General features: G+C 53.5%; 1 protein-coding gene across 1 annotated transcript in view; it reads left to right on the top strand.

The window, feature by feature from the left end:
• The window catches only part of RAP1GAP2 (RAP1 GTPase activating protein 2), a 267,961-nt gene that overhangs the window by 22,311 nt on the left and 232,477 nt on the right, over nucleotides 1-13,173 (top strand). Inside the window, exon 2 of the mRNA XM_045299948.1 lies at nucleotides 1,526-1,561. Within this exon, the coding sequence (XP_045155883.1) occupies nucleotides 1,539-1,561 (23 nt within the window). The 5' untranslated portion in view covers nucleotides 1,526-1,538. The remainder of the gene's footprint in view (nucleotides 1-1,525; nucleotides 1,562-13,173) is intronic.

Below are 13,173 nucleotides of genomic sequence, written 5' to 3'. Positions count from 1 at the left end.
CTCTCTCTCTAGTTCTCTCTATCTCTATCATCTCTCTCTCTCTACTCTAGCTCTCTCTCTAGTTCTCTCTAGCTCCATCCTCTCTATGTCACTTCTAGCTCTCTCTCTACCTCTTTCTATCTCTATCATCTCTATCTTTACTCTAGCTCTCTCTATCTCTAGCTCTACTCTAGCTCTCTCTCTAGCTCTGGCTCTAGCTCTCTATTCTAGCTCTCTCCCTAGCTCTACTCTAGCTTCCCCTATCTCTGTCTCTATCCTGTCATCTCTACTCTAGCTTTATCTCTATCTCTACCATCTCTGTGTCTAGCTCTACTCTAGCTCTCTCTGTCTCTATCAATCTATCTTGATAGATGGTGGCGTAGGTGCTGGCAACATGAATTGGTGACCCTGATGGTGATGTAATGATAGTGATGGTGACACAGATGGTGGTGACACTGTCATGACCATCATAGCCACGTCACCATCACCTCTGGGGCCATCTCAGTGTGTCATCTGTGGTGGTGACCCAGGTGACACTGGTGTGGCACTGGTGGTAATGGTGAAGTGAGGAGGACACTGGCAGTTGTGGTGACACTAGTGATGGTGACAGTAATGGTCATGCTAGTGATGGTGACACTGGCACTGAGGGTGGCATGGGTGGTGGGCACAGGCTGTGGTGGTACAGATGGTGATGGTGACATAGGGGATGGCCACATGTGGCGGTGACAATGAAGCTGGCTGCTGGTGGTGGTGTTGACAGCAATGGCGATGTGACACTGGCAGTGACAATCTGGTAACAGTGTGACACTGGTGGTGGTGGCCCCTAAGCAATAGTAGACACAAACAGTGGGAATCTTGCCCACCTTTCTCTCTGGAGAGGGGAGAGGGCTGCATTTGCATATCCATAAGGGCTGGCATATGCAAGGGGTAAAAATGGAAGCTTAGCAGTGCCACCTTGTCTCCTAGTGAAGGCGGGCTCAGGCTGGGGGAGGGGGAGCGGCTGCCAGGACAGTCTGCAGCGAACGTGCTCTGCAGCTGTGCCTGGTGGAGGCCGTCTGCTGCCAGTCCCACCCCAGGAGTGGGCCTGCCTGTCTGCGTGAACTGGCAGCTCTCTGAGCCCAGGGTGGTCCCTAGACGTCTTCCCCAAGCAGAAGCACAGGGCATATGGCTGTGCCGATTGTCCGGCAGCCTGCTGAGCTGGGTTGGAGTCTTCTGGTGGGAACGGAAGGGATGAGGGGAGAGGCCACATACAAGGTGCTTAAGTCCCCTGCATCTGGAGACTGAGTTTATGAGCCTCAGGCTCCTCATCTCTACAATGGGGAGGGAGGCTAGTCGTACCGGAGTCTTAGGGTCCCGTGTGTCCCAGCTCCCTCGGAGCTGACAATCGTCTCCTTACTGGGTTGGGGGTGAGCGTCCCACCCGGTAGCAGCTGTCTCCTGGCAGTCTGGTGGTCTGGCTGGCCCCAGGACCCCTTCCCTGCAGATGCCAGGCAAGAGGCAGCTTTCAGCCCCGGCCCTGACTGACACCCCTGCTTTTCTCTTGACAGGATTGACAAGACCATGCTGGCGAGTCTGAAGGTCAAGTAAGTCGCCCCTTCCTGTTTGGTAGAAGCCAGGCACGATGCGTGCAGGATCACCACTGGGGCCCTGTTTCCCTCAGCTGTGAGGACAGCAGTGGTGTTGCCATGCTGGCCACGTTCTCCCTCTGAGCCCGGGGGCTTCCGCCTGGGAGAGGGCTGGGCCAGAGGGCTCTTGATGCTAGCAGAGGGGGAGGCTGTTGTGGAAGCAGCAGGTACTGGGGTAGTGAGAATGTGCGGGGTGGATGTGTTTCGGGCCACAGACTCATGGGTGTAAGAAAGGTAACTGGCTGCTATCGTCTTGCTTTTTATTTAAAGCCTCCATCCCATCTGCCTGAAAAGTTCTGCCACATAGTTGTAGAACCTGACAAAACGTTCTGGAATCAGGTTGTGTGTGTGTATGTGTGTTTAGCTGGCCCCTGTGGCCCTGGGGCTCTCTGAGGCCCCCAGGCCAGTCTCAGGGTCTGGGAAAGAGCTCATGATTTTGGCGGTCTCAGTGGTCCATGTCTGCCCTCGTCCAAGGAGAGACTCCTCTCTCCTAAAACCCCTGGACCTGTCTTGCTCGCTGGCATGTTTCCTCCCTAATCATTCCACCCGTACCCTGATCCTGTCCCCCACTGGAGAAGTAGCGCTAGTCTGTTTCGCTCCTTGCCCGATCTAGAAAGTTCAGTGTCTTGCTATGCCACAGCCCGTTTGGACTTGGGACTCCCCCCACGGTCCCCCCCATCCCACCCACAGACACATGCCTCTCCTGGTTCCCTTTCTTTTTGAAAAAACAAACACATCTTTATCACATTTTCCTTTTTGAAAAACACTTTTTATCGGCACCCAATCCACACTCTATACAATTCCATTGTTCGATCCTTCAGTCCTGTCAAGAAGAATTGTCCAATCAGTTTTAGAACTCCCCCCACCAGCCGTGGTTGCCTCACCTTTACAATGAGTTGTGTAATCACAATCAGTTCTAGGACTCCCTCCCCGCTCGCTCTCCTGGGCTTCCTGCTTTAGGCAAGTGACATTGTCATTGTGGGGCAGAAAACAGAGTCGGGGGCCCCCATGTTCCTGGGCCCAGTCTCTGCCTCCGGCTTTCTAGCCTACCATCTGGAAAACCCACGTGTTGACCGACCAACCCCTGATTTAAATGGAAGGGCTTTTCCGAGCCTGGGTTAGGTCCTTGGCTTTGGCTCAGGACCATGGCCACATCTCATTCCTCTAGCTTTGTTGACCGTGGATGACGAGACTCCTTGAGGTACCCCAAAGACACGGCAGAGCCCTCAGGGACTGGCCTCTCCCCGTCAGCTCCCCTCACATACTTAAACATCTGCCGAGAGTTGCTGGGCTTTGTCCACGTCAGGGCGGCTCTGGCGTTCTAGGGACACAGGGCTGAATCAACTCAGTCCACCTCTCCTGGCTGGGCTCAGGGTGGGTGGAAGCAAAAAGGGCGAGGAAGACCCAGCTCTGCTTACAGCCCCATTTCAGGTCTCGCCAGGTGGGTCTGGGGGAGGACCCTTGTCACAGCTGCCAGGTCTGGACTCATTGATTCCTCCAGGACGGACCCCCCTGGGCTTGAGGACTGAGTTGGTGGGTGCTGGTGTCTGTGTGCAGGTAGGCTTGTGTGTGTGCCCGCCTGAACAGTGGACATGAGCTCTGTGGGTCTCTGGGAGTGCCGTGCGATGCCTTTTTTGGCTTTGGTGAGTTCCTATGGTAACACGAACGAACACGTCTGTTTTAGGATCTGGAGTTGCGGGGCGTGAGTGGCTACAGGGAGAAGCAGGTGGGTGCTTAGCCGGCAAATGGGCTGTGGCCTGATTTCATTGCCAGGCCCTGGGGACAAACCTGGAGGTGCCATTTGCCAGACAGCCAGGCCTGAAAATTCCAGGGACCAGAATATTCCTGGCCCTCACCCCAGACAGTCCCTACCATGCCCAGGAAGCTTTGGTGAGCCTCTGCTCGGGTTTCTTGATGGACTTCACTTTCTGGGTCTGGTGGGTGGCTGGTGGCAGGTGGGTAAGCAGGGAGCTGGGTGGGCAGCCCTGGCCAGCAGGTGCTGGGACGGGGCGCTTCTGAGGTGGGTGTGGGACAGCAGCAGGAGGGACTTTGCTGTTCCAGAGCCCTGAGGGCTGGTGGGCCTGAGTGGTCCTGGGGCCAGGGAGCTGTGTTAATGTGTAGGGCCAGGGCAGAGATGCCTGAGAATTGTATGGGATAGCCTCTGGCCCTCCAGCCATCCCTGGGGACACCCTCCACCCCAGCTAACTCCCCGAGGAGTCCTAGAGGACCCCAGGTCTCTGGACGGGAAGGCAGTGTTCCCTGGAGGATGCGGTCAGAGGAACCTGCTCATCAGGGACATGGGTTGGAGAAGAATTTTTTTCTCTGGATGAGAGGGAAGGTGGCTGTCCCCTTCCTGACCTGTGCTTCGTGCCCACACGTGGGCTCCTCTGAGCATGTCCTGACAGATGAGGGCTCAGGTGTCCCTCCCCTTTGCGCCTGGCATGGTTGGCTGACTGGGAGTGGGCCAGGCCCTTTCTTTTCCTGCTGGCTTTCTGGGCTCAGTGCAGGAGGTGGAGGACGGAGCTGTCAGGAGGCCATCAGTGGCTCTGGGGGCTTGTTCTCAGAGCCTCTGCGGCGTGCTCCCTCTCCCTCTGTGGGACACCTGGGTGAGGGTGAGGTAGGAGCCAGGGGGGCAGGGATGTTGGGTCTGCTCTAGGTTCCTGGGAGGGACAAGAGGACAAGGAAGTGGATGCTCTGTGCTTTCTCCCGACCTCTAAAGCAGGGGCCGGCCAACTCTTGAGCCGGAAGAATCAATCCTGCCCTCATCACACTTTACAGATCATTCAACCCACTCGCTGGCAGCTTTCCCAGGGAGAGGGGAGCCTCTGGATCTTTGGAGCACTTGATCTTGGGGCCAAGAAATTGAGTTAGCCATTGCGTGAGCCCCCTGTGTCCCTTAGTCAAGTCACTTAGCCTCAGCTTGGTCACCCCTAGTGATGAGGAGCCGGTTGCCAAAGATTTCTGACCTAGTGAAACACAGCGCTGGTTGTGCAATGCTGGCTCTTCAGTTCACCTGGAATCGGTCTGGGACACCTGCAGTGTGGTGTCCCAGAAAGCACTGCCTCTCGGTGTCTTTCCCAAACCCTGCGCCTTCCCACCCTCCCTAGTCCCAGGCTCCTGAACAAGCCAACTTCTTTTCTCCTGTGAGTCCCTCAGTTATTAGAAGGTGGGTCTTGGGCCCTGAGTCTACTCTAGGCTGCTCATCCCACCCCTTTGGCTGTGTTGGGGAGTCTTCATTGCCTGGGCTGGCCTTTAATGCAAGGGCTTAGGTTTCCCGGGCTCCATCTCAAAGGTAGGCTAGAGAGGTTAGCCTGGGGGAGTCCTATGAACAAAGAAAGGGACCCTAGATTCAAAAAACAACCTCTGTATTTTTCAGGTGGGTCCACCGAGGCCCCCCAAAGGGAGTGTCTTTAATTTGAGCCAGCACTGTGCAGAGGCGGTGGGGTGCAGCTGGTGGTCTCTCCTCTGGCTTCTCCGTCAGCTCCCCCATCTTCATGGCTTTCTGATCAAAGACCGCATCTCTTCCTTCTGAAGGCAGACTGGGCGTCGCCCCGGGGATGGAGGCATGGGCACGAAGGCAGACGCACGCCCTCGGGGCGCTGCAGGTGTTGGGGTGGGGGGCACTCCATCAGATCCAAGAGAAGCTGGGACTTGGGATTTTTTTAGGGAAAATCTTGACAGTGAATCCAAACATTCAAAAAGCCAACTAGCCCAACAAACTAAGTCTGAAAAACTGAAAGATTACCCTATCATGGGAGTTGGGCCATCTCTGCTCCAGATGACGGGCCTCTCTGAGATTTCAGGTCCCTGGGAGCTATGTCCTAATGCCCTGCCCCCAGGCCATCCAACTCTCCCGCCTCCCCCGGCAATGGCATCAGCTGCTGGCTGGTTATTTCCGGCTGGGTCCCTGGACCAGACTCATTCCCAATTAACCTTTCTCCCGTCTGCATCCTGCTCTTTGCTCCCTCTACTTGGGTTTCGAAGCCTCTGAGTCATAGGTTTGGTCCTCGCCTGCCCTCCTCCCTGCTCCTCCGCCTTCTGGTTCAGGCCCCTTATCTCCTGCCCAGACGGTGACAAAAGCTCCTTAATTAACCTCCTCCTCCGTCCCCGACAGCTCTGACTAATTCATCATCCCCAAAGCCGACTCCAGGCCTGCATCCCTGCTCCAAAGGCATCCGGCGGTGCTGATGGCAGGACTCATTGGAGCTGTGTCTGCGCAGGCTCCTTCCCAGAACCTCAGCTGCCTCCGACCCTACCCCTAGCCCGGTGGGGGCTGGCCAGGTGCTTGGTTGTGTTCTCCCCGTGTGACTTGTCTGGCTGCCATGAACAGTCTCTAACTGCCTTTGGATTCACAGCAGATCCCTTGATATCCCCCATCTCTTCCTCCCCACCGCAGTGATTCTCACACTCTGTTGCCCAGGACAACCACCTGGGGGCTTAAACAAATCTCAGTCACCAAGATGCCAACTCTTTGAATGTTTGGCTGTGGGGAGCCAGGCATCAGGACTTCTTAAGGATCCTCCGGGCAATTCCAGTGTGCAGTACAATGTGTGGGGTGGGCACTACCCGAGAGAGAAGTCCCTAGGTGGCCTAAATGTTCTGATCTTAACTATGAACCTGAAGGTTGGCCATTTGAGCCCACTGGGGCTGTGGGCAAAAGGCCTGGCCCCTGTCCCTGTACAGATTGCAGCCGAGGTAACCAGTGGTGCTCACTTCTACTCTCCTGGGGTCGCTGACTGGGCTGGGTGTTCAAGTGGACTCTCGGTGTCAGTCACCCCAAGCTAAGATTGTGTACTTTCAGCACAATTAGTAATCTGGGTTTTGTAGGATGCTTAGCAGAATCTATAGCTTCTACCTGCTAGATGCAAGCAAACCCACTCTCCCAGACATGGTCATCAAATATGTCTCTAGGCATTGCTGAATTTCCGGTGACAGGGGTTATACAGTCCCTTCTCACTTATTGAGAGGAGCCCTGGTTGCACTGTGGGTGAGGCGTTGGGCTCCTAACAGCACAGTCGGTGGTTCAAATCCAGCCACCACTCCTTTGCTGATTTCCTAAAGGTTGTTTTTTGTTGTTGTAGTAGAGTTGATTCCTACTCCGGCGACTGGTGGTGTGTTAGAGTAGAATTGCTTTCCAGAGGATTGGAAAGGACACTTTTCCTTGTGAGCGGGGCGAAGGCGTACCGAGTGGATCATCAGTTACCCACCCAACCATCCAGACACCCTTTGCTTCCTGTCGCTCACGGCAGCCCCTGCCTCACTTACCCACTTCCTCCCGGTGCTTCCTGCCTCCATGCCTCCTTCTTCCCTACCTTTCTGAATCCAGTCCTGGGGGTCAGTGCTGCTCTTTTGATCCCAAATGGTGGACGATTCTAAGGTGTGTGTACCTCTCTAGTGTTTTTTCCCCCCTGCGAGACCCGTGTCTATTGTTTGGCTGAAAAATCAAGCCAAGGGCATGAGTTTATTTCCAGACCTGGAGGTTGGCTACTGCGCTCTGTCTTAGGGTTCCACCAGCCTTTATCAGCCAAGTAAGCCTGATCTTTTAAGAAATTAGTGTCCGTTTTGCTCCACATTTTTCTTCCACGAGTCCCAGGAGCCCTGGTGGTGTCCCGGTTATGCCTCGGGCTCACCTGCTTCTCCATGCTCGTCATTGTCCTTTGCCCTGCTCAGGGAGACCCCAGGAGTTGTACTTTAGACAGAGGATGCCCACCAAAGTTGGAGGGAGGACATTGTCTTTGTGGACTGCATCATGCCACTTGACCTTGACTTCCCCTACACCTAGGCCCCCGAGCCCCCAGGCCCAGGGACTCAGTCCCTCAAGGTGTTTGGTTATTGCCTAAGATGCCTTCCTCACTTGGCCTCCTGCTTTGCCCACCTCACCCATGACTATATTTGCAGCGGAGGTAAAGTAGACTCAAACCAAACTCACTGCTACCGTATCGATGCCCACCCTTCAGGACACGGTGGAGCTGCCCTCTGGGTTTCTGGGACTGTGACTCTCAGAGTAGACAGAGCCTCGTCTGTCTGCCTCGGGGCACCTGGTGAGTTCAAACTGCTGGCCTTTCCGTTAAGCAGCCCGACGCATAACCCCTATGCTGCCAGGGCTCCTGAAAGGTAAAATACCCTTTGCTGCTAGCCACAAGGTCAGTAGTTCCAGCCCGCCAGCTCCTCCGAGGGAGAACGACGAGGCTGTGTGCTTCTGCAGAGATTCACAGTCTCGGAAACCCTCCTGAGCAGTTCTCCTCTGTGGCGGGGAGCGGGAACCGGCTGGTGGGCGCTGGTTTTCCCATCTGGTGGCTTTGCTCTGGGCCCCTCTCCTCTGAGCTTGGAGCCCCGAGAGAGAGGGGCAGCCTCTCCTGTGCGCAGTGAGGCTCCGGAGGCTGGGCTCCCTTGCTGTTTGTTGCCCAGATGAGGTGACTGACCCCTCCCTGCCTCGGCTGAGCTGTGAACCAACAGGTGACCGCAGCATTTCCCCTCTCAGCTCTTTCTGAGAGGGTGGGGTGGGCGGAAATCCGAGGCTCAAAAGCCACAAAGCCACACAACTGACTTCTGGGGCCCTTGCCTGGGTGTGTGAGTAGTGACAGGCAGCCGCCGCCCCTTTCTGGGTGAGCTGACCCCAGCAGATACTTTCTGGAATTGGGGAGCTTGGGGTGACTTTCCCAGGCCTGCTTCTCCCCATCCCCATCCCGCCCGCACCCTGTGCCACCCTGTGGGTCGCTCAGTGGAGGCTGGATCAGCGGCCGCCTGCCTTGGATGCCGTGTGCACTCAGCTAGGGCACCATGTGAAAACGGGGCCCCACCCATGGAGACCCAGCTTCCTCAGGCCTGGGTGGGGCCCAGGAAGCCTGTGCGTTCCTTATCAAGTGCCAGAGGTGCTGCTTGTGATGCAGCTGTTTTTGTCTTTCTGCAGCTGTCTGGGAACCAGTGCCATTTAAAGCTCTCTGCCCCACAAGGCAGATTCAGTGGTTAAGCTTGCACTTGGCAGCCAGGCAGCCCCGAAGTCCTCGGGCAAATGCGACAGCCGCTCTGTCCCTCTGTTGAACAAACAAAGACGCCCGCACAGGGGCGCAGTAAGAAGCCTGACCTGGGGTGACTGTGGTGGAGTGGTTACTCACGGTGCCGCTCACCGAAAGGCCAGCAGTTTTGAAATCATCACAGGGGAGGCTTTCTCCTCCCATGAAGACTGACAGTCTCAGAAACTCACAGGGGCAGTTCAAACCTGTCCTACAGGGTTGCCGTGAGTTGGCATCCACTCCGTGACAGTGAGAGGTAACTGTGTGAGGTGTACGTGAGATCATGCCGGTGAAGCAGGGAGCCTCATATCTGGCTTGCAGCTTAAAGCGATCAGTGGCTGTCCCCTCGAGTCCGACTCAGGGTGACTCCATGTGTGTCTGAGTAGAAATCACTTTATAGGTGTTTTTTTTTTACGGTGTTATTGGCACATAACTTACAGATCATATAATTCAATAGTTCAGTCATATTAGTGAGAACTGTACAATCATTCCCATATCAATTTTGGAACACCCTCACCCATGGTTAAGATGAGTTGTGCAATCACAGTCAGCTCTTGTGCTCTGCCCACCCCCCTCATTTGTATAGCGTTTCTTCCCCCTTCTGTTCCTATTAGCTGTGTGACCTTGGACCAGACGCTAATCTCACAGAGACCCTGTTGTCCCAGTCATGGACAATGTGGATTGGATCCTACTCAGAGGGAGGTTGGGGCTCACATGTGCCAGGAATCAACGTGAAGAGGTCTTGAGGGCAGCCATTCAAAGCACAAGCATTAGTCTTCTTTGCCTGGAGCAGCTGAGGGAGGTGGAGGCTCTGGGCCAGAAGGGGGATGTGGGACATGTGGGCAGTTGCCGCCACGAACAGCTGCCTTCTCTGCTCTGAGACCAGAACTGGGGGGTGGCTGGCTACCCTTACTGAACATGTTGATGAAAGAGTCCATAAGATCCCCTTGCAGAGGGTTCTTGGGGAGGAGATGAGCCAGTCACGGAGCGATGTAGCAGCAATGAAAAATACAACTCTCCTCTAGTTCCTAAATGTTTCCTCCCCGCCCCCACTATCATGATCCAAATTCTACCTTGCAAGTCTGGCTAGACTGGAGGATGTACACTGGTACAGATAGGAACTGGAAACACAGGGAAACCAGGGTGGATGATCCCTCCAGGACCAGTGGTGTGAGTGGCGATACTGGGAGAGTAGAGGGAGAGTGGGTTGGAAAGAGGGAACCGATTACAAGGAACTATGTGTGACCTCCTCCCTGGGGGACGGACAACAGAAAAGTGGGTGAAGGGAGACGTCAGACAGGGCAAGATATGACAAAATAATAATTTATAAATTATCAAGGGCTCATGAGGGAGGGGGGAGCGGGGAGGGAGGGGAAAAATGAGGACCTAATGCCGGGGACTTAAGTGGAGAGGAAATGTTTTGAGAATGATGAGGGCAATGAATGTACAAATGTGCTTTACCCAATTGATGTATGTATGGATTGTGATAAGAGTTGTATGAGCCCCTAATAAAACGATTAAAAAAAAAAAAAGCATCCGTAGAAGAATCCTGATCAAAAGGGGGGTGAAATGTAGAACAGAATTCCTTTAAAATTTTTTTTTAAACAGAATTTCTTATACTCATTGATTCCCTATTTTCTGGAGCCAGCGAAGCTAGTTGAACCCTTAATTGAATGCTCTGAGAGGATCTTTATTTTATGAAGTGTCTTTAAAATTGTGATTTAGGTGAAGGCTTACAGAACCACCCGCAGTTTTACATTCAGTGATTTGTACACATTTCATTTCAAATCATCGTCCCTTCAACATATCGTCACCTCTCCAACTTCCTCCCACTGTTTCCTGTTTCCGTTTCTCTTCTTTCATAACCCTCTGCTCTTGGGTAAAGGCTGCCCTGTAAAATGGTTGGTGATTCTAATAGGAGGGTGCGTTCCGTTCCGAGGCCTGCCGCTAACTAAAGGTCACCGACTTGCACGGGGGTCCCTCTATCTGACCAATAAACAGGGCATCTTTGATGGTTTGAGTTTTGTTCCTGCTCCACCTGGGACCTCCGAATGGGGTTCTCTTTAGACAGTTGGCAGCGGGGGCTGGCACCGCCTGGCGTTTCTCGCCTCAGAGCTGTGAGACGGGTCTCTGTGCGGTCCAGGAGCCCACTGGGCTGTGGTGTTCTGTGCCCTTTGGTTGTCATCGCCCGTCTTTCCTCTGGCCGGAGGGAGACGGATGTGTGCCCCTCAGATGATGTCTTACGAACTTTTCAAGTGTCAGTCGCTGTCCACCAGGACATCGCCTTTGTGAGCGGTAGTATGCCAATTGACGTCGGTGCCCCACTAGACTTCCGCACAATTCTGAATGGCCGTCGGTGCCACACCAGACTTCTGCACAATTCTGAATGGCCGTCGGTGCCACACCAGGCTTCTGCACAATTCTGAATGGCTGTCGGTGCCACACCAGGCTTCTGCACAATTCTGAATGGTTCGTTTTTCTGGAGGGAGATTGCCAGGCCTTTCTCCCGAGGTGGATTGGAACGACTAACTTTTTGTTTTTTTTTCCCTTTTAAACTTTTTATGGTGAAGTGGGTGAAAGTTTACAGGGCACATTAAATTTTCATTCAGTAATTCATGAACTGCTCTCCCGCTGGCTAGCTGTTTAGGGTGTCATCCATTCTCACTCTATAGGCACATGGTGCTCAATACGTGTTGCTTGCTTTAAGATTTCTGGCAGTGTTAATGATAGTCTGGGGCTGTGTATACATGCAAACGTACCCACACAGGGCCCACAGGATGTGTACCCAGCCCTCAGTCTCCCTCCTCGGACAGATGGGCACGCATGGTGGTCTGGCTGCAGGCACACACACAGGAGCATGCAGACACTCGGACAAATGGGGCCAGGTGGGCACGGGGTGTGTGCGAGATCTCAATGAGCAGGTCTTTGATTTTAGTCACACGCCGACATTATTCCTGGAGTCAGCAGCACCTGGGCTGAGCTCTGAAAACCCAAGGTGCCCCTTGTTTCCATAGCAACCATGATGCAGTAAAACTAGGAGGAGGAGGGAAGAGAAGGAAACAAAAGGCCCAGCCAGCTTCCCAGGGCATCCTGCCTGCCTATGGAGAGGCGGGTTTCCACGTTGCCAGCTCCTAGCACAATCACTACGGGTTTGGTAGGTGCAATTGTACAGCGATAATAAGTAAATATAGTAAAGTTATAGAGAGCATGAGAGATAAAAGAGATATATAGAAATAAATGGAGTCAGACACATTACATGGTAGCATGCTCAGCTCAGCCCCACTTGGTGGTCCACGTGGAGGGAGTGAGGGCGAACTTTAATGCTCCCCAAGCTTTTATACTCTCTGGGGACATTGGGGACGTGCAAGCCCCCACATTACAGGTGAAGACATACGTCACAGGAAAGGATTGTGCTACAGGTATTACTGTGGATGGGAGGGGGTGATCTAGGGACATATGCACTACAGAAGGAGGAGGGATTGGGGGTGTCCATGCGGCAAGATAGGCAGATCCTAGATTTCTGGTAGCAGCTTAACTTGATTTTGGGTCTCCATAGGAACCATTATCAGTTGGGTGCGAACCCCCGCCCACAGGAACCAAACTACTGGCCTTAGGCTCCAGAGAGAGGTAACCCATTGTCTCTAGCATCAGGGAGCAGGACCCCCCCCCTGGGATGAGACAGCAGTCTGGCAGCAAGTATCTGACTTCCCCCCACACCACATCCCGTCCACACAGAGGACAGACACAGGAGGTCTGGATACTCATGACCCGGAATGGAGAGTCATCTACACGGCCTTGTTTCTTTTTTTTTTTTAATCTCGGACTTCACATATTTTCTGGTTTCTTTTATTGCTTTATTTTCAATTTGGATCTAGAGAGATATTTATTTTGGCGACATAGTGTGCCAGGTCTTACGGTGTTATTAGACTTATGGCATCTCCATCTCCTATTGCTCTTCTCTCTCGTGGCAGCCCTGCAGGAGAGGGTGGAAGTACCCCAAGGCCTCCCCAGACTGTGACTGTTTATGGGGGTAGCAAGCCTCCTCATTCTCCTGCAGAGCAGCTGGCGGTTTTGAACTGCTGACCTCAGGTTGCAGGCCAACGCTTAACCACCATGCCACCAGGGCTCCATGAGTCAGAATTGACTCGATGGCAGTGAGATTTGGGGATAGAGGACAACTTTCCAAACTTACAGCTAATCTGTCTTCCACTTTGCTGCATTTTCAACAAGCCCCCCACCCCTCTCCCCCTGAAGAAATAGCCATTGTAGATAAACCTAAGTCCCTGTAATGATTCCGTCTGGCCTCATCTCGTGCCTCTCTTGTCCATTCAGGCAACCACTCTCAGAAATTTGGTATGTTTTCTTTCAGGCCACTTAAAACACTGTTTTTTTTTTTAATTAAAAAAGTGATAAAATAAACACAACACAAAACATTTCTTCTTTAGCCATATGCAAATGTACATTTCATTGGTACAAATCACATTCATAGGAGCCCTGATGATGTAGAGCAGTGGTTCTCAACCTGTGGGTCGCCACCCCTTTGGGGATTGAACGACC

The sequence above is a fragment of the Echinops telfairi genome, unplaced genomic scaffold, assembly GCF_000313985.2.
Source record: "Echinops telfairi isolate 266 unplaced genomic scaffold, ASM31398v2 ScPeMD7_7458;HRSCAF=8496, whole genome shotgun sequence".
Lineage (NCBI taxonomy): Eukaryota > Metazoa > Chordata > Mammalia > Afrosoricida > Tenrecidae > Echinops > Echinops telfairi.
The sequence above is the reverse complement of the archived record's forward strand: the minus strand, read 5'-3'. Positions and strand labels throughout refer to the sequence as shown.